Source organism: Penicillium bovifimosum (genome assembly GCF_028826915.1).
Source record: "Penicillium bovifimosum strain IBT 22155 chromosome Unknown utg000007l_segment0_segment0, whole genome shotgun sequence".
Classification (NCBI taxonomy): domain Eukaryota; kingdom Fungi; phylum Ascomycota; class Eurotiomycetes; order Eurotiales; family Aspergillaceae; genus Penicillium; species Penicillium bovifimosum.
In genome coordinates this window covers 1,201,724-1,222,002 of record NW_026622716.1, presented here as the reverse complement: position 1 = coordinate 1,222,002, position 20,279 = coordinate 1,201,724, and the positions used below count along the sequence as shown (strand labels likewise).

Genomic DNA, 20,279 nt, shown 5'->3' with positions numbered 1-20,279 from the left:
ATTAGTGGCTCATAATATCTGCTGAAACACCTAGTCAATCCCAGCGACAGCGGTAAGGCTCATACATGTATGTAGGCGCCGCCCCGAAATAGAAATCCAGCGATGATATCACAGCCAAGCACGGCGGCTCTGCTAGCGCCGCGACCTGGTAATTGTCGTAGTTTCCCCTCATTAGACGGTCTCAGAGCATTCCAATGGTGCTGGTTGTTTAGTTCTAAGTAAAGCGTGTCTCTAGGTCATGAATCATAATCGAATTAGTCTATTTCGTACATGCTAACCTACTATATCAACGGTAGTGATTGAAATCAGGATTTGATATACAGACCTGCCCATCGTACTGCCTATATCAGACTTACATTCACCTCTCGATTTCTAGGTCTAGGCTTAACTGTCCCTACCTTACCCATCCATAATCCCACAATTGATTCATTCAGATCATCTCTCCACCAAACCCTTGATCCCGCCAACATCAACCGAGGCGGAAAGCATGCTCGCTCGCAGCTCAAAGAACTCTTTGAATCAACACTGAAACCATAGATCGCTTCGTATAACATGGAGGGCATGAATAGCACACATGCCAAGCCCAAAACCAGCACTATAAAACGACCCCACTACAGCACAAACGGAGAACGGAGTCAATAAACGATAGAACTCCACAGATCTACAAGATTGCGCTCATGCAAAGTGTATTCTCCATCTTGTTGCAGAGCCACCCGAAATCAAATGTGTCACACTTTCTCTAGACCTAAGTAACTTGTACAGTAGTGAGTAAGTATCCCTCGTACGGATGCATGTTATAAGTAACTAGGTTGTGCCTACCCACCACAAAAGCAAAAATAAAGTGGGAGACGGGAATGACTCCATTCCATCCGATATGGAAATGATGTCCGTGGGGGCGGAGTTGGATGTCGAACTGGGGACAAGTTTCGGGGTGTTTTGTCGAGTTCCACTGATCGTTGGTCTCTTTTGTTCTTTTCTTCTGTTGATCACTTTTAGTCGAACAGGGGTTGTGCCAAGGCTCTGCTTTTAGGGTGATCTTTCAATAGTTGTTTGAGGCAATATGCACACAATCTGTACTGCGTATGGAGTGCCTAGGTATGGATCCATGTGTCTTGTGGCATACACAGCACAACACGCAATGATATGGCTCCAACAGAAGTAGGGGCCATCATTGCTGGAATCAGCGTATCCGTATTGCATTTCCCGCCGGGTCGACCGTCGGCGTTAAAGTATGTATGTGGTTAGACGTCGCACAATGCGGTCTTTACAACATACCTATGTGTGTATGTTTCTGCGGGGGCGGAAGCACTGTATATCACATCTGTGCCTCGGCATACATGCCCAAGTTTCTGTTCCACAGAAGATGCAAGTGTGTCCGGTGTGCGGTGAGGAGTTAGGACGGATGTATATATCCGCCAGCGCGGAGTCAAATCAGAGGTTGGAGTACATTGCATGTGTGTGATAGGCACGATTTTGATGTTGGTTACCCGGTTTGGGCTAACTGGATTGAGGCCTGAGCGTCTTTGGTTACTCCCGTTTAGCTTTGAGACTTCCAAGGTTGAGATGAGACGGGTGTTGTAGTGCATCATGAGTTGTTGTCTACAAGTCTCTAATCTTACTTTTCCATGTACTGTGTTATAGTTATACGCCGGTGTACTCCGACATCTTGAAACATTCAGCAAATTAACACAGAACTACGATCAAAGCCAACATTCTACTTGGAACAGAGCAAGATAGCATGACCAGTCATACAACTGTTGTATCTCCCGATACTAGCAAGTGTGCCATCTCACTGCAGTTCGCACACATATACCCGTGCGATCAGCTGCACCGGGCTTCTTCTGGCGATACCGGCATGTTCCAGGTATGGGAGTACATCGTATGTCGGCATGTCTGAGTGTGACTGTTGGAGTTCATGAAAATAAACTAGTAAGAGTAAAGTGGTCATCCGAATGGAGTCTTGTATACGAGACCCCCTCAGGGATCAGCCCCTGCATAACGAGATCCTCGCATTTATGATTTGGCTTTCCAATAGATCAGCGAAGATCAGATCAAGTCGGAATCCTCCGGTATAAAAAGGATAAGCGCATAAAGGAATGTGGATCGCGGTTAACTACATTCCAAGTCCCGAGGAGAAAAAAAAAGAAAAGAAGAAGTGACGGGAAACTCTTTAATTTCAATAGAAAGCTCAACAGGAGAACCTGATTGGTCCAGCCCCGGTGTTTTAGGAACCTCCGGAAAGAAACCACGTTGCCTTGACCGCCCGTCTCTTGTCTTCCTCCACTTCCTGGCCCAGTTACCTGGCTTTGTCTTGTTATTCACTCCACTACGGAGCACTAGTCACCAGTTTAGTCCTTAGTGACTCGGAACGGAGTCGATAAGAAACCCGCTTGCCCCCCCACTTCCGCCGCACCTGGACCTTGCGTGGCGTTGGACCAGCGTATCCGAGGCTGCATTTTGAACTGACGCCCCCGACACGGCAGTTCCTTTAGTTTCTTTGCCAAGGTTGACTTGGGGCTTCGATTATGCTTTATGTGTCGGCATTGCACAGGAACTGGACTGGAAAGACGAGGCGATGACGCAAATTTCAACCGTGAGGCTGCAGTTTTCATCGTGCAGGCTGCAGTGACCTTACGTGTCTCTATTCTGGCCAACTAGTTACCTAATTAGGTGCGTAGTTAAGTGGTGTATTATCAGAGCCCTAGGCGCTGTGTCACAGGACCCTTGCAAGGCCTGGACTATGGTTGAAACAGTTGGCATCGTCCGGTTTCGAAGCACTGGGATTTTTCACAGCCTATCGGCGGGACGGCAGCACCGAGGTCTTGGTTTCAATGACATCTGGGTTCGTACCAACTGGGTCATAGTACGGAGTACACCCTAGTCACATACTACTAGACTACTAGTAGTCTAGTACTAGAAGAATCCAGGCGTCGGAGGATAATCCGCGATCGTCGAGTCCTGAGAACGGCCCGCCTGATGGGGACTTACGGAGTAGGTACCAATGGATTGATTATTAGACTAGGAAGGATACAACCATAAGCGAGGCCGCTTTCACCCAGACACATGTATTTTCATTAGAATCCTTTCATATTCCCTTCTTTATTTGAATGTGCCATCCCATCACATTCACATCACAAGCAACAAAGAAAAATAAAAGCGCACGGGGAGCAGAGTGAACCCAAACATTACACCCGTAAGGAGCTGATGACATGACGCTAAGGCAAGCCAAATTGAACTGGACCCGCTGCTCCCGCATTCTTTGGGGCTAAGGGGAACCGGGCAATCAGAATCTCCCTGGAACGTCTGGAAGGACGAGGGAAGCTGCGATCGGCTGAGGGGTGTTGGATTGGTTCACTAGTCGTGTTTCTAGTGGGCTAGGCGTCCTGGAGTGGAGGCTGGCCGAGAGTTAATGGTGACCGCTTATTCTAAGGCTTTCTAAGGCTATGCTACGCAGTACAAGGTAACTGCGCACAACGTGCCGGACTGGTACTAGTACTTGGGATCAGGCACACTGATATAGTGGAGAGACATGGTAGTTGGATACGGCACTGTGGCCTTGGATTGTCTGGTATGCAGGGTAGGTTTCTTTGGGAATCCTCGTATTTGCTGGAGTTGAACATGGAAGTTGGAACGAAAGTGTACGCAGTATGCTGTAGCCTGTAGCCTGTAGATGCTCCTTTAGTATGGCGATTAGACCTTGACCATTGACTTCGTGGTATCTTTCTGGATTTGGAAAGATACCCCGTCCATCTAATCATGCTTATGTTGTTACTTTGTATGGTGTGCTCGGTGCATACCATCGACGATCGGCAATTTCAGATTTGGTCAGCGGGTTCCACCAAGGGGAGAAGTTTGATAGACAAATTCGACAGATCCCCCTGGCCTTTCCTTTCTTCCTTTGTGGGATTCCTGCCCTGTGCAGAAAGTGGGTCTTGTAAATTCCGATATGGGCTTTCGCTTCATGCCGTGTTAAGTGGGTTTGATGTTTCGCATTGGTTTCTGGGAGATGGATCGTTCGGGTAGGGGTAGAATGATCCTGTGTTGTATTGTTGCATATGTGTGATAGACAAAGCGCCTAGGAGGTTGTAGTGAAACTTCTTAATTACATATGCTTTCTCAATAACTGGGTTAGAAAATACTAAGTAGATTAGTTCATGAGGGGAAGGAAGCCCCCTGAGCAAATGACCGGACTTCCCCCGGGGATTGGACTGTTTTTGGCTTTGGCAGCTAAGCACGATCAGATCCGCCCGGCCACGTTGTGAATGGTGGCTCTGCTCATTTCGGTGACACAAAGTGGGTTCGATTGAATTTTCTTTTTTACTTTTTTCTTTTCTATTTCTATTTTAGTTTTATTTCCAGACCAATTCTGGAAATTGGCTTTGCTATGCCCCGAACTTCATATGTTAGGGAAAACGACGTAGTATGTACTCCGTGTACACAGTAGCAAATAAGACTAACATGAATGGATATGATCTGTAGCTGCCGACAGAATAACCGAAGATTGACCGGTCACATCTAGACCGTCAGCAGGGCTTGAATACTCCGTTAATCTGGGTGAACTCAAAAGTCAAGCTCACGCGCGGGTTCAACGCTTGGGATAGCCGAGCTTCCCGCTCAGATTCCAAGCCTCCTTTCCTACGGACAACGGACAATCTTCGCATATTTTTGGTGGCGTCTGGCTTGAAGCCCATGAAACAGGTCCACCGTTGAGGCACTCGGATCGATGCGCTACCATTAGCTACATTAATTGGCGCCCACGGGCCACCCCTCTTTTTCTCAGGTGATACTAGAGAATGACCTCGAAATGTTGATCCTATGGAAAATGTAGGGAGCCTAAAGGTCCAAGTTTCGACTCAGCCAACCTGGATGATTGGCGGTGACGAGTCTGGGATAGGCGACATCAGGATTGAAGGATGTATCTTATACTTAAAAGATCATCAAAGTTGAACATTAATTCCAGACTGATTCATAGAGTCAAAGATAAAGATCACAGTGGCAATGATGCATCTCCTGCATCATGTACTCCGGATGAAGACTTCATACAAAGGCAACTACTACACAGTACATAGAGGGGAGGACGTGCATGAGACTAGGAGAAAATATAGCAACCTCACATCCGGGTATGCACGGTACAAAGCAGTGCTTAGATCTAGACCGTTTGAGGAAAGGGGATCCAACGATGACAAGTGATTGCAATCTGGAACTCCACTTTTGAATCCTCCCCCTGTCGAGATTCACGGATGTACGGAGTACGGAGTAGTCGATCCTTCTACGGAGTATGATGTTCGTACGGTAGCCCATCACATTGTAACCCTTGCGTAACGAGTTGGTGACGCTATGGTTGAACTTGTAAGGCAAGAGAAGGAGGGTAAGAAGGGAAATGGAAGGGACAAGTGTCCTGTACACCCTCAATTTTCCCGAGGTCGCTAACTTCTGATGACATTCTTAACTAGACCTAAGGTAAGTGAGCAAGCAAAAGTCTAAGAGGCGTTCAGCCTTGGGAAATATTCGCAGATCGGGATCACCATACAGGCAGCATTCCATGGGCGGGTAAAGAGCCAAGGTTCCTGACTCTTGGGATCTGCCTTTTTTTGGGTTTGATTTTTCATTTTTCACTTTTCTCAAGTGGATCATGTACCATTCCTATTTAGGACATACATTCACAGGGGAGGGGTCACCGAACTATAAAATAAAAGTAAAATTTAATCTAAATCCACTTAAATCCACTTAACTGAGTAAAACAGAAATCAAAAAAATAAAAAAGAAACACAGACTAGGCTGGACTATCTCCACCTTCCAACACATACTACCAGACCTGTTTAACCTGTTTAACCCGATTAATCTAATTCTATGACTCTTTCCCCATGTTCGCCTCAAAAGCATGTTCCATGTTCCCACAGGTCCGATCCCACCCTGCTATTTGACTGCACTCCGGAGTAATCCCCTATAGACGGGCTGATTCATGGATTCGGTTCCAGTTCTTTATTTGTGTCTAGCCTTCTTTCGTTAGTGTCAACGTCGTGTCATCTTAGCATGTGCATCGTGGAGTTGGATCGTCCCTGGATTCCCTTATAACATCTGCCTTGCCTGGTAACGGGATCTTCATTTAATCTTCTTACCTGTCGTGCCCAGGTGGTTCCTAAACGGGGACGTCGGCGCTTTCATCATTTACCTCCACTCTCCATTATTCAACCCTTTCTACGTAAGCGATTGATCAGCTCCCTCAAAACGACTATATACTGACTTGATCCCCTCAGCCAACTACGGAGTACTTTAATCAACATTTCTTCAACCTTTACTTTCAGCTTTTTATATGGACAACTGCTGGAACTCTCAGCCATCTTCAACAGGCTCTCAATGGCTTTCAGACAATGCTTCTGATATTCAGCCCACCATGCAGGATCTGGTCTGTGCTTTCCCTCGGCCGAGACATTCTAGGGTCATGAAGCCCCGTAGTGCAGGCAACAGTCCTTCAGCTATGACCAGGAGACGGTCAACGGTGAATCAAAATGTGACGCAGGGCATGCCCACCCAGTACGAGGCTTCCCTGGAGCAGGCACTCTTCGCCTCCGCAGCCCGGAACTCACGTCCGATCAGCTGGCACCCTTCATCGGCAAGAGCTCGGGGGTCTCCAACCCGTACGCACCGAACTTCTCTCCGGATAGCTATGCCGGTATGCCAGACATGGCAGATCAATACCTCAGCCCCTCTGTCTATGGCAGCGAAAACATCATGTCATATCCCGTGACCGCGGACCCTTCATTCTCCGCCACCGACTACTTCCCGGCCTACACAGCCATGCAAGAGGACTTGCCACTTCCGCAACAACCCTCGGCCTACATGACCGGCGCGCAGGCTGATCCCATGGCATGGGATGTTCCCATGCCCTCTGACTTATCGACAATCTCACATCCAGCCTCCGACAACTGGTCCCTGGACATGTTATCGATGGGCACCAACATCCCGCCTCCCGGGACCACCTGTCCAAGCTACGTCAGCGTTCCTTCTCCGTGTGAACTGAGTTGCCCATCCACTCCGGACTTCCTTCCTATTCAACAATTCGAGGACCCCTTCCAGCCTACGGAATCGAAGAAGACCAAGGGTGAAGAGGAACTTGTTGGCATGGGGCTGTACAGCCAGCCAAACGGCACACTGGCACGAGCCCCGCAAAGCAAATCAGGCAAGGGTTTGAAGCTCGAGGAAACATTTACCCCGTCCGAGGAAGACAAGGACGAGGCGGATGCAGAGGCGGAGGAGGTTCAGCAATTCCAACCACCACCACCAAGCTATGCTGAGAACGCTCCTACCATTCGCCCATCAAAGCAGCAGCCCAGACAACCCTTGAACCTGCTCCAGCGGTCATTCTTCTTCGACCACGATGAGGCGGATCAGCAGCCGATGGCCGCACAGCCTTTCACTACCTTCAACCAGCCTTGCATGAACTATGGATATGGGTGGTTTTGAATGATCGGAGCCGGAGCATATTCTTATCTTGCATTTTAGCATTTCTGTCTACCAGCGGCATAGCATGGCGTTATCATTTGATTTTATTTTTTTGGCGTCGGATACACGGATAGGATACCCTGGGACGCATCTAGCTACAATTCACTTTAGGCAGGTGTCAATACACTGCAATCTAGCTCACCACATCCTCTAACTCTGAAGTCGAAGTAAACATAAATCGTAGTATCGTAGGATTACACGTCTACCTAATGAACTAAAGTTTTTGAAGTATAACCACATCCTCTGATTGGCCACCATAAAACTCAATCCCGGCAAAACCCCCCAAAAGGAACAACAATCCCCCGAAAATCTTTCGCATATCAAACTCAAAGTCAAGCAAAGCAAGAGAAACCAAAATCCATCCAACAACAAAATATTCAATCCAGGAAAATGGCAAAAGTCATTTTCACAGCTTGGAAATCCAAGTCCCAGCTACTCCAAGTCCGAGATGAATTCTACCCTCCGCCCACCTACACAGGGCCAGATCTGCGCTCTCACGGCTGTGCAGTGGTATGTTCACTCCTCCAGACTAGATGGTGCTCCCTCTGTTCGAAATATTAGCTTGCTAACAAAGTGCTCACAGGTCGAAGCCTGGAAACTTCGCGGCAACGTTCCACACCACGTCGAAGCAACAGCGCTATTAACAGATGCAATTCTGCACGACGACGCAGACAGGAATTCCATCTTCTCGATTCGGGCTACGTATTCTGCGGCGTTTTGTCGGTGAGTTTTTTTTTTCTTTCTTTCTTTGTACATGTTATGTTGGATTTCATACATGCACCCCAATCCCCATCTATGTATAAACTGACAAAAAAATCAGCTTCGTAACTGGCCTCGTAGATACAAAAATCCACGGCGTTCGAAGAACAATGTTCCAACGTGCAACAGACCTGGGACTCCCAGCTTCCTTTGTGGAACTCCGCCATGAAGCGACGCATCGCGAGCCGCCGTCACTAATTGTGCTACGCAAGGCTGCACAGCGCTCATTAGAGTGGTTGTGGGTGAATTACTGGGCTTTTGTCTCTGATGATGCTGTCGACGGTGGCTCTGAAGAGGCTGTTAGAGCAGCGATATCTGAGGCGTTGCAGCCGATACTTGCTGTCGAGGAGAATAAGAATATCTCCAAGAAGAAGAGGTGGGAACGGGCTGTTTCGGTTGCGTTGCGGCTTGTTGAGATTTGTAATGGGGCTGTTTGTGGGAGCAGGATTTTGGCGAATTTGCTTGTTGAGGGGGGTTTGTTGGTTCCTGGGGATCGGGGGTGAGTTGAATTCCCCTTAGTTTCTGGAATTTAGACTGGGTTGCCTAGCTGGGTGAATGCTAACATCTGGAATTCCAGACTCGGAGACTCCATGACCGAAGCATTTAAACGGTGGAATCCCGTCCTGCAAAAAGTCGCAGAAAGTCATCCAGCTTTCTTGAGACAGCTAACGGAAGACCTGGTCAACGAGCTTGCGTTCAAGAATACCGATGCTTCAGACACCATCGGCGAAGCATTGTACCTGTGGATCGCGCATATTTTCACTTCTACAGCCTGGGAATTCCACCGTCAAGCCTGTTCGCAGAGCTATGTTCTGCGTGCTTGTGATGAGAGTCCGCATCATTGGACGACGATGCTGGGAGAGCAGGTGAGGAAGCAGGCTGGGAAAGCTAAGGTTCCTGCGAGATCTGGGAAGAACCGGGTCTCGAAGGTTAGCACTGCTCGGAATGATTCGCATTATGCGCCGGCGCAGCTTTCGGAGAAGTTGGTTGAATTTGGGTGGGGGTACTTGGAGAAGTGGGATAGTCGGCCTTTGGGGGTTGTTTCGAGTCATTAGGTTGGATGGATGGATGTATGCGCTGCTGGCGGCGTTTACTTGTATACACATAATACTGGCACATTGATATGGTACCATTGTCCTCTGGCCTGAACTAATGACATACCGAAGCAATCCTGCCGTTAGGATGACATTGACCTTGGAAGTCCAGAAACCTCAGTCATAAAGGTCATTCCAGAACATAATATCCTGGAGCTCCTCTTCACTCAGGGAGACATTCACGAAATGTTCCCTTTGAGGCGTCCGAACCCTTCGATGGATTTCACCAGCCGTCTTCCAACCGAAGAACCCGGCCATTTCCCAATCGATAAGTCCCACGATCTTGTCATTGTCCACAATACAATTGGATTCGGTAAAATCATTGTGCATAAAGCTCAAGTCCGCATCACCATTAGTGTGTGAAAAGATAATATCCCCTTCCAGGGGACTGATCCGGCCATTACAGCAAATACTAGGATCTTGGACAACATGGGACCGAATCCGACGTCCGTCTTGAGGCTTGATGGTATGCAGCTGGCCTAGTATCGCCCGTGTTTGCTCTTTGAAGGACTGCTTTTGGCTTTTTGAAAGGTATGGCCATGCAACACACAGAGCAACGCCTGGAAGTCTTTCTTGGATAAGTACTTGGCGACCACGTATCTGAGGCAGTGTAAGTATTACTCCTTTAGGGGTATTCAGGGTAATAGGTAACAAAAGAAGTGGAAAACCAATACCTTCCCAGCAAAGTATATCTCCGGTACTCTAATACCTGTGAGTACGTCCTTCGCAATAGAAATAGCTTCGACCTCATTGGCATCGGCGAACGAATAATCGATCTCAGGTTCGTGGTGAAGATGACTCGATTTCACAATAATATTTCCAAGTGCGAACACATCACGTCCACCTTCGTCGGCAGGATAGATCCGGGTAGACTCATCACATAGGCTAAGTGCGGACTCCCAGTATCGCATTGCTTCGGCAGAATGACTCCCGATGTGCTCTGGTTTAACGGAGAAGTCGCCTGGCTTGGGCCGATACCGTCCGTAGAGCGGGATATCTGCATACAAGTCAGTGGCTGGGATGTGTTCTGGTTCAGTTTCATATGCATGCATTGTTGTAGTATAAAGTATTGACCAGAGTGAAGTTTTGGGGAGTATGTGGGAGATCTTAGGCTCTGGTAGCAGAAGACGTCAAGACGAAGGGCGGACAGCCTATTTCATTTTCGAGGGCGCACGGTCACTGAAATCAATCGCGAGGAACGCTATATGCTCACGTATTACCAATGAGAGTAAAGCATGGACACAATGTTAGGTTGTGTCAAATGGGAGAGCCTTATTCTGCTGGAGATGAGATCTACCAAGACAGACATGGCTGATTTCACGATATTTCCGCCAATTTCGGCACTCAATTAATGCATCCAATTCTCAAGGCTTCACGTTATGACTAGGTATAGGATAGATTACAAGTCTACAACATATCTTCCGTTATTCAAGACATCGAGAGTTCATGTCAATTTTCTGCAAGCTGAGCTATCTCGCACTTATAAGCACGAAGTGTCCGCGGTCGTCTTCGGTGGACGAGCGACGTCCGACTGGACCAGAGCGTTCAGATCCACTGACGAATCGTTCCCAGTTCGTCTTCTCTTTGCCGATGACAGATTGGCGGAAAAACAACCCTCGTCGATGTCCTTGTATTGCTCGCGCCGGGTGAGAGCGTCCCAGAACTTCATAAGCTGGGACCAGGCATACAAGTACTCCTTGTCGTCATTGGCCTCCTTGTGGTCGTGGCAGAGCTTTACCTGGACGGCAATGTTGGCATAGATCGACCGCACATACCACTTGCCGAAGCCTGAACGTTTATCAATTATCATAGTCCAGTATGGGCTTTGCCCAGTAGAACACCTCCTCAAACTTGTCCGGAGTGAAGTTGGTCTCAAAGTGTACAATCCACTGAACGAGATCATGAAGGAGCTGTACAATGTACAAGGTTGTCGGGTACTGAGCTATGATAGCTGAAGAAGGAAGAAAGTGTGGAGCTATGATATGGGGGAAAAGGGATAGCATCATGCGGCAGTGTGAGAACTCAAACAGGAACTTCAAGGAAGACCTCCGAATAGGATGCTGGGGGTGTCATCTGCACCGCTGCCGTCTGGGAAATCTGCCGGCGTCACCGCAGCCCCCAATACGCGGGGGGTGATCCGGGGCCAAGACACCGCGACCAAGAACCATGATCTGTATCCGACAAGAGATGCGTCCAAATCTCTGGAACCATCAGGAGGAAAGCAACCGTATCACAACTCTCAGACATGGTTATGAGACCTAATATGAAGACGAGCGAGGAAGAGCGAGTGTGTTGCTTCTATGGGTCCGCGAGCACGGAGAGCAGTGTGTACTCTTCGGGATCTGGGTGAAGGATGTGAGCATCATATCCGCAAAGTAGTGGTAATTGTTAAGATGACATACCGGAAAGTTCGAAGCTACCAGCAACCATTCACCCCGACCACTCAGGTAGGTAGGGTGTTGGCTGGTAGGTACCGAATGGTACGAGAGAAGATCACAACCTCCGATACAGAAACGGGAGTAGCAAGGCCGTTCGATTTGTGGCCCATCTTTATATATACCTCTCGATGCTTCCTTCTTCGGGTCCTTTTTTCCAGCGAAGATAACACAAATCCAATCCCACATGAGTTTGTTTTGGGTGTAATTGAAATCGTGGTCAAAATCGACTCGACAAACGTCGAACATGGTCGCTTCGAAGTCAGGTGTAAGCAGCTGAAGCTTTCTTCCTGGTTTGTCTGTCTGACACTGGTTGAGAGCTTGATGAAATCCTGCCATTCTTGTAAAGGCCCGACGGTTGGTCAATTCAGATAAGCGTGAGTGACCGCCGATGCTTGATGCTGAATCATCTTTGATGATGACACACTTGAAGCGTCAGTAGACAGTTCAGCTGGTGCAGTTGAAGCGGCAGCACTAGGACTGCGTTCCGCATCAGTCATTCTAGCCGGCGTAAATCCCTCTCGCTTGACTCGAACGGTGGTTTCTGCTGATAGTTCCCGCAGAAGCTTGAAGTTGATCTCGACGCCAAAGTTCAACTGTCTGAGAAGGTTCCTGGGAACCAGAAGCCGATGATGATTATGATGATGATGACACGGAGATTTGGCACTTATGAAGCACCAACTCTGGCAAGTGTGAAGGTCCACTTCAGTGTTCTCCCCATGTGATGGGGAGTTGCGGAAAGGCAACCCGCACTATCCATGAGGAGACCTATATATCGAACGAGGAACATTTCTTGGAGATTCGCTCGTTTAAGGACCACAGGTCTAGGCAGACGCTCGAAATTTCACGTGTGGTGCCTGGCAGCATGCTAATTCCATCCGAGTCTCTCCGGTCTGAACGAGAGCTCTATATATATAGCTAGATGGTTGGAGTCCCACTTTGGCTAGTGGAGGGCAACATCTTGAAGTCCGAGTGAAGAAGAGCTTGAAGAGAGGAGGTGAGATAGAGGTTGGAAGCTTTGTTGATGTACTCCGTAGATTGCCAGGACTTTGTATCTCTCAGATCCACGCTAGTCCATTATAGGTAACTGCATGTCGTCATCCTTAACGGGTGGCCAGATGATCTCACGTGATCAAGCAACTCCGGCCTATCGATAACTATGGACTTCCCCCAAAGAGCTCCCCCGCACTGTATTTGATCTCTTCTTTAGTGATGAACTTCCTAAGAAATCAATTAATTGGAAATATCTCGAGTAAATTCAAACCACAGGCCAGAGCCATGCATATCACATCAATTCCCATGTGTATGTTGGTCCCGCGGTCCACGCCATCTACATTACCAATCCATGATGGTTCATTTGCTGACTCGAGGATACTTTGTAGGGACGGGGAAGGGCAACAACTATGCCTACCTTGTGACGGATGAGCCGACTAAGCAATCAGTTATCATTGATCCTGCCAATCCTGAGGAGTGAGTTCTTGGATGAATGGAACATTGCCTGGGCTGGACTGATTGTATGATCGCAGGGTTACGCCGGAGTTGAAGGCTCAGATTAGTGCTGGCAAGATTGATCTGAAAGCCATTGTCAACACTCACCAGTATGTGGATGAAGCTTTCCTAGGCTGAAAAAGAGGCCAGATTTACTGACATATGCTGAAGTCACTGGGACCATGCTGGCGGCAATGAAGACATTGTAAGCATGCTTCTTGGTCTGTGAAATCCTCTCCGAGCTGACATTCGCACCAGTTGAAACAATTCAAAGGTCTGCAGGTCATTGGTGGCAAGGATTGCGCATCGGTCACCAAGACCCCGGCCCATGGCGAAGAATTCAAGATCGGAGATCGTATCTCCGTGAAGGCACTGCACACTCCTTGTCATACGCAAGACAGCATCTGCTACTACATGCAGGATGGAGACCAGCGCGTCGTCTTCACCGGCGATACTCTGTTCATTGGTGGTATGCTATTACTTGCAGACTTATGTCCGCGAATGACCCCTACTAATTTCCACTAGGATGTGGCCGTTTCTTCGAGGGAAATGCGGAGGAGATGCACAAGGCTCTGAACCATACCCTTGCTGCTCTCCCTGATGATACCAAGGTTTATGTAGGTTGCCTGGCTTATTTCGCCCGTTCGAGGCTTGTACTGATTCCACCCAGCCCGGCCATGAGTACACCAAGGCCAATGTCAAGTTCTGCATGGCAGTATCCCAAACCGAGCCCATCAAGAAGCTCCAGGCGTTTGCGGAACAGAACACGCAGACCCAAGGAAAATTCACCATTGGCGATGAGAAGGTAAGTTGTACTGCAGCCATTGTCTTGTTTGGAGCTAACAATTTCTAGCTTCACAATGTCTTCATGCGTGTCAATGTAAGTCTCTTTTCCTTTACCCGTATATCGGCCGTTGCTTATCCGAACCGCACAGGACCCCGAGATCCAAAAGGTAACTGGCAAGACCAATCCTGTCGATGTTATGGCAGCATTGAGAGAAATGAAGAATTCCATGTAGACTATGCAGATAGCGTACAATTCCAGATCATATTGGGTCTCCGATAGATTCTCGTGAGAAGGACGAGAAATCCCGAGATAAATTGGACTGCCAAGACATAAAAGCATAGAACATGAGGACTCGTATAGAATCTCTGCAAATGTCAAGCAAAGTTAATTACCTCGAAAAATGGTGGTTGACTCCAACCGTGGTTGTCTTTTCCAGGAGGGGGATCGACGTCATACCCACTTTCTTTCATGCCACCGACGCCCGTCGGACCAACGACAGCGTGATCAAGCAAATATTCAGTACTCTGCGCGATGAACCAGGTTGTGGACGATGTAAGTATTCTAAGATGTATCCTGGCAGCATCTTCTAGTCTTCTAGTGATTGACCGCTATGTACTAGAGCCATGGAGGGGCAAGCGACACAGAAGCTCAGAACCATCTCGAGGTACGCCGGCTTGCCCACGATAGCTGTATAAAAGCTAAGCGCATTTCACTACCCAGGTAGTATTCTATCCTGACTCAAACCACCGTCGCAAGTCCTCCCTCGTCACTATGGAGAAGCCATCGATCCAACCCCACCCAGCCCAGGATGACCAGGTAACCGCCTGCTACGTCCACTCACTCATCGCGAGCGAATGGGCCACACCCGGTCATGTCAAAGATACAGAAGAGGCGATGCGGACGCTAAGCAAGGGCGAAGATGAGCCACTGAGAGATATCAAAGGAGGCGCGCCAGATGAACTGGTCTCGGTGGTGGACAAAGACGACAGCAAGGGCATCATTAGGCCCATACCGACAGTCATTGAATCCAGACATCTGACGAAGAGGCAGCTGTCGGATATGGCCTGGAATGTGCGGAAGCTCTCCAAGAAGCTGGGAAGCATCAAACTCAAGCTCACCGTGAAGAACGTCTTCGTAGTAAGCAAAGCACAAGACGAGTCCCTGGTGAGCTTAACTCGCAAAGTTGCACAATGGCTACTCTCCGAAGACCGGGACTCACTATACACGGTCTATGTCGAGCGCCGCCTCGAGGCTCACCCAGATTTTGGCGCGCTGCAATTGATACGAGACGAGCCGTCTGCGGAGGGCCGGCTCAAATACTGGGATCTCAAACTAGCACAGGAAGAACCGCATCTGTTTGATTTTGTGATCACTCTTGGCGGAGATGGAACGGTTCTTTACACCAGCTGGCTATTCCAGCGGATTGTGCCGCCCGTACTCTCATTCTCGCTGGGATCACTGGGCTTCTTGACCAATTTCGACTTTGCAAATTATCAGACTAGCCTCCATAACGCTTTTCGGGATGGCGTCGTCGTTAGCCTGCGCTTACGCTTCGAATGTACCATCATGCGAAGCAAAGCGCGACTTAATGACCCGAATGCGAGATCTCTATCCGATCGTGACCTGGTGGAGGAATTGATTGGAGAGGAGGGCGAAGATACATTGACGCACACCCCGGATCGGGTGTATGAGATTCTCAATGATGTTGTCTTGGATCGGGGGCCGAACCCAAGTATGTTCTTTTCCCTTGGATCCTGTCCTTCTCGTTGGGGTGTTGTGTCGACACAGACTGACATCTAACCAATTCTTAGCTATGTCTCAAATCGAACTGTTCGGGGACGACGAGCATTTCACCACTTTGCTTGCCGACGGAATCTGCATTGCTACGCCTACTGGATCGACTGCTTACAATCTCGCTGCTGGCGGCTCTCTTTCACATCCAGAGAACCCCGTCATCCTTGTCACCGCCATCTGTGCCCACACGCTTTCCTTCCGACCCATTATTCTACCAGACACGATTGTTTTGCGCATGGGCGTGCCGTATGATGCGCGCACGAGCTCATGGGCTAGCTTTGACGGACGAGAGAGGTGAGTTGTTGTACAGCAGCGTGATTGATACTGCTCTTGAGTTGGCTAACAATAAACACCAGAATTGAATTACACCCAGGCGACTATGTGACAGTGTCTGCCTCGAGATATCCCTTTGCCAATGTCTTGCCGCCTGGCGGGCAGGGTGAGGGCTGGGTGCACAGCATCTCCAAGACTTTGAATTGGAATTCACGGCAGAAGCAAAAGAGCTTCAAGTAGCTCGAGCCTCGGAGGTGTCTATCTATGTCTGATCTTTGTTAGATTCCACTGGATGGTTGATTTGGAACGTAATTTATGATCAAAATCTATAAAATGATGTGACTGAACTGCTGAGCTGCCAGGGAGACAGGAAATGAGCATACTGATCACCTCAAATGGGAGATATCCCATTGCTTCACTGTTCCAATTGCTTCTAATGGAAACTATGTAGTTGATTCTTAAGAAATCAAATACGTACTGTGTAATTCTCTTGTTATTTTCACTTGTTATTTTCAAAGTGGACTCTGAAAATTTTCGCTTCTCAGGTTGGTTTCCGGGGCAGCTCCGCTCGGCCCTATAAAAGGCCATCGCCCGGCCCGAAAACTTTTTCTTCTTCATCTTCCTCAACCAACCCGGCTTTGGAGTCTGATGTCGACTACCACCGAGTTTATATTGAGCACGACACTCTTATGAGAGTATATCTGACATATACACATATGCAGATATACTCTCATTCAACTGACTTGGTAAGTTCCGACTTTTTTTTCTCGCATTGCCCAGTTCAGCCAACGGCTTCGGCCGTTCGATGATGAAAAACTTCCTACATTCGCAGTTTCCACGCTAGTCGTCGTTTGAACCCAATCAAGACGACATTGAGCGGAATATCTTCCTTGGATGTCTGAGAACTATTTTGGCTGTTCTTTTTGAATCATTTTTGAAACTTTTCAGCCGAGACATGTGCTAACTGTCTCTCAGGAATAGGAACCTCCTTCGTGCTTTACCTTACTCTCCCATATATCGCTTGCAGTGGCAGTCTTGACCTGTGTAGTCACTGTCGCTGGAGTGGCTCGTCGGTCATTTGCTTTGCACAGCTCAACGTATTCCAAGACATTCTGGGTTGGTGCATTGCAGCATTACTGTGCGAGCGGGAATACTTAGCATAGAATCAATCAATGGCATATCTGTCTATCAATATCTTCCATACAACCATCTTCCAGTAATCTTGTAGCAAACTTGTAGACTCCAATACTGCGTAAAATGAAGCCCTCAAAACCTTACAGGACTGCACCCTAGCGCACTGTGCTCCGCCGTACTTATCGCATCCACTCTCGACAGCCTAAACACCTCAACCTCTAATCAGCACTTCACCCCGACATTGGAGCTTCCTCGAGTCTACCTTGACTTGAATCACACTCCCATGGCGGCACCACCCCGACATGCCACCATGCTGTCCATCAGCAATGGCGGGACAGCCCAAGGGACCGACCGACCACAGACACAACAAGCACATCAGCAAGTGCAGACACAATCACAGTCCCCAGGCCTCCGAGTACCCTCCAATCGCAAAACCATCTACGACCGACACCTAAACCGCAGCCGCAATGCCGAGCTCAGCCGAGCAAGCTTCGCCTTCATATTCGGCGAAATGGTCACATACGCTCAACGAAGAGTAACAGGCATTCAAGACTTGGAGAAACGGTGAGTTCTCACCTCCAATTGCGAACCCCCAAATCCCAAATCCCAAATCCCCTTCCCATATTCCCCCAATGCAAACCGCTAATAATAACCAGCCTAAATGAACAAGGCTACCCCCTCGGCCTCCGCCTCCTAGACCTCCTCTTCTACCGCTCAACATCAACCTCCACCTCAGCCCTCACAAGCTCCTCCTCCACCTCCTCCTCCCCACCCAATCGTCCCCTGCGCATCATAACCCTTCTGCACCTCATCCACGGACCCCTCTGGCGTCTCCTCTTCGGCCGCGCCGCAGACGCCCTCGAGCACTCCGTCTCACCCGATACGCCGAACGAGTACATGATCACCGACAACGACCCGATGGTCAACACGTACATCAGCGCGCCGCGCGATATGAGCATGCTCAATTGCGCTGCTTACGTTGCGGGCATCATCGAGGGTGTCTGTGATGGGTGTGGCTTTGAGACCAAGGTTTCGGCTCATAATCAGCCGACGGATTTGTGGCCCAGTCGGACGGTTTTCTTGGTCAGGTTTGGGAGTGCTGTTATGGAGAGGGAGAAGGTTTTGGAGAGGGCGGGGGTTAAATAAGTTGTGGGCTGTGGTTCATTGGTTTTGTGTTGGGTTGATCCTGTGGGCTGGGCCTCGATACTACGATGCTACGGGGCTTGGGTGGTTTAGCTCTTGAATGTCAAGTGGCTCTGGTGCTCTTCCTGGCTTTGGTCGGTTTGATTCCGGTGCTGAAAGGCCCGAAGTCCATGCAAGTACAAGGCTGGAGGATCGATCCTGAGGGTGGATCTATGTACAAAGCCCCTTCATTGTCGGCCAGATATTCAGAATAGATTTCCTCCAGGAGAGGATATGCTATTAACGTACAGAGCATTGGCATGTCGCTCAAACGCAGATGTATATGAAGCAGGTTCAATCCACGTAGTCAAAACACGTAGCACGATCACGCTTCAGCATCCACCCGCCGACGTTTCTCCCGATCATCATAAGGCGACGGACTCCTCTTCCTCCTCTCCCTCGACCGACTGCGCTCCCGATCCCTCTCATCCTCCCTCGGCGAACGATCCATCCGCCTAGGCCTCACGACACTAGCATTAGCTCCCGTCGGCCCACGATCCCCCTCATCCCTCCCACCAAACCGATCAGGCATAAACCTCTCATCCGTAACACCAACAGGCGGTCCATCCCTCCTTCTCCGATTCTCCAACCCATCCCCAAACCTCCCCGTATCCTCACTCCTCAAATCCTTATACCTCGTCCTCCCCTTCTTCCCCAGCTTCGTCATATCCCGAACCTGCATATACTGCGGCAACGTATCCCGATCAACCTCATCCTCAAACCTAGCCCCCATAAGCGCCCTTCTATCCAACCCCTCCTTCTCAACCTCATCCCTGAAGAAAGCCCCCTTATGGAAATACCTCTGCATAAAGCCCGTCTCACCGCGCATCGCATCCCTCTCCTCCTTCTGCTTAGCAATAAACTCGCGATCTTCCTTCTCGCGCTCTTCCTCCGTCAAATTGCGCCGACGCTCGATCTCTTCGCGCTCTTTCTCAGACGCCTCGATGGCTTCACGCGCCCGCTGCACGCGCTTCAGTTCCCGTAAAGTCCACGCAGCTTTCTCGGCTTCGGGGTCAAGTCCGTCGGTGTCGTCGATGGCTTCTTCGTCTTCGGCTTCGACGAGCTCGTCGTAGTCCCAGGCGCGATTGGCGCTCGAGCGCGCTATGGCTTCTTTCTCGAGCTGGTCGCGGATTAGCTGGTCGGCTTTTTCTTGTCGTTGGGCTAGGCGTCGCGCTTCGGCTGTTGCGGCTTGCTCGGCTTCGGCGGAAGCTTGGGTTTGCGCTGCTGTTGTGGCGCCGCGGGCGTTCTTTTTTATGAAGGTGGGTCGGAGGAGTTTGCGCGGTGCTTCGTCTTCGGAGGATTCTTCTTCAGAGCTTTCTTCTTCGGATTCTTCTTCGGATTCTGAGTCGCTTGCGACGGGGGCAGGTCTAGACACGGGTTCGGAGGTGTCGGTTGGTACTGCTTTTGGCGCTGCTGGTGCCGGCTTGTCCTCTTCATCTGTGACGAAGCCTTCTTCATCGTCTTCTTCTGTGGCTGTTTGGGCTGCTACTGCGCCGCCGGGGAATGACGTTGCTTTGGGCGCTTGTTGTCTCCGTTTTAGGGCCTCGGCTCGTCTGCGTCGTTCTTGTTCTCTTTGTGCTTCTTTTGCTGCTTCCTCGTCCTGCTCTTCTTCTTCTTCTTCCTCGTCGGAAGAAGGCTCCTCGGCGATGGGTTTTCCCGGACGGTAGCGGGCTGGCTTGATGGGGTTTTTGGTCATTCCCCGAGACGAGGAGAATGGAGGAGGCATGGTGAATGTGGTTTATGGAGGGATGGTGGGTATCAATTTGTAGTGGATGTAGAGCTGTGTCTTCTGGAATCTGCTTCAAGGACTTATAATCATGCCAGAGGCAT

At 49.3% G+C, this 20,279-nt stretch overlaps 8 protein-coding genes across 8 annotated transcripts; 5 read left to right on the top strand and 3 right to left on the bottom strand.

Moving 5' to 3' along the window:
* Positions 1–6,394: 6,394 nt before the first annotated feature.
* Positions 6,395–7,464, top strand: N7515_009375 (uncharacterized protein; the record flags this gene model as incomplete). The annotated part of the gene is made up of 2 exons (XM_056670119.1): positions 6,395–6,406; positions 6,469–7,464. The coding sequence occupies 2 exons, from the start codon at positions 6,395–6,397 to the stop codon at positions 7,462–7,464; spliced, it is 1,008 nt and encodes a 335-aa protein (XP_056517918.1).
* A 429-nt stretch (positions 7,465–7,893) lies between these two features.
* Positions 7,894–9,317, top strand: N7515_009374 (rRNA-processing protein LAS1; the record flags this gene model as incomplete). Its single annotated transcript, XM_056670118.1, has 4 exons — positions 7,894–8,013; positions 8,087–8,226; positions 8,324–8,761; positions 8,840–9,317. The coding sequence occupies 4 exons, from the start codon at positions 7,894–7,896 to the stop codon at positions 9,315–9,317; spliced, it is 1,176 nt and encodes a 391-aa protein (XP_056517917.1).
* A 156-nt stretch (positions 9,318–9,473) lies between these two features.
* Positions 9,474–10,408, bottom strand: N7515_009373 (uncharacterized protein; the record flags this gene model as incomplete). Its single annotated transcript, XM_056670117.1, has 2 exons — positions 9,474–9,956; positions 10,031–10,408. 2 exons carry the CDS (start codon positions 10,406–10,408, stop codon positions 9,474–9,476), a joined length of 861 nt encoding a protein of 286 aa, XP_056517916.1.
* A 428-nt stretch (positions 10,409–10,836) lies between these two features.
* N7515_009372 (uncharacterized protein) lies at positions 10,837–11,166 on the bottom strand (the record flags this gene model as incomplete). The annotated part of the gene is made up of 1 exon (XM_056670116.1): positions 10,837–11,166. One exon carries the CDS (start codon positions 11,164–11,166, stop codon positions 10,837–10,839), a length of 330 nt encoding a protein of 109 aa, XP_056517915.1.
* A 1,903-nt stretch (positions 11,167–13,069) lies between these two features.
* N7515_009371 (uncharacterized protein) lies at positions 13,070–14,298 on the top strand (the record flags this gene model as incomplete). The annotated part of the gene is made up of 9 exons (XM_056670115.1): positions 13,070–13,094; positions 13,174–13,261; positions 13,318–13,389; positions 13,451–13,484; positions 13,538–13,748; positions 13,805–13,896; positions 13,950–14,084; positions 14,133–14,159; positions 14,215–14,298. The coding sequence occupies 9 exons, from the start codon at positions 13,070–13,072 to the stop codon at positions 14,296–14,298; spliced, it is 768 nt and encodes a 255-aa protein (XP_056517914.1).
* A 299-nt stretch (positions 14,299–14,597) lies between these two features.
* Positions 14,598–16,373, top strand: N7515_009370 (putative NAD+ kinase; the record flags this gene model as incomplete). The annotated part of the gene is made up of 5 exons (XM_056670114.1): positions 14,598–14,618; positions 14,686–14,730; positions 14,787–15,798; positions 15,878–16,154; positions 16,217–16,373. 5 exons carry the CDS (start codon positions 14,598–14,600, stop codon positions 16,371–16,373), a joined length of 1,512 nt encoding a protein of 503 aa, XP_056517913.1.
* A 1,177-nt stretch (positions 16,374–17,550) lies between these two features.
* On the top strand, positions 17,551–18,413 carry N7515_009369 (trafficking protein particle complex subunit 5; the record flags this gene model as incomplete). The annotated part of the gene is made up of 2 exons (XM_056670113.1): positions 17,551–17,831; positions 17,924–18,413. 2 exons carry the CDS (start codon positions 17,551–17,553, stop codon positions 18,411–18,413), a joined length of 771 nt encoding a protein of 256 aa, XP_056517912.1.
* A 361-nt stretch (positions 18,414–18,774) lies between these two features.
* N7515_009368 (microfibrillar-associated 1 family protein) lies at positions 18,775–20,175 on the bottom strand (the record flags this gene model as incomplete). The annotated part of the gene is made up of 1 exon (XM_056670112.1): positions 18,775–20,175. The coding sequence occupies one exon, from the start codon at positions 20,173–20,175 to the stop codon at positions 18,775–18,777; it is 1,401 nt and encodes a 466-aa protein (XP_056517911.1).
* Between the last annotated feature and the right edge of the window lie 104 nt (positions 20,176–20,279).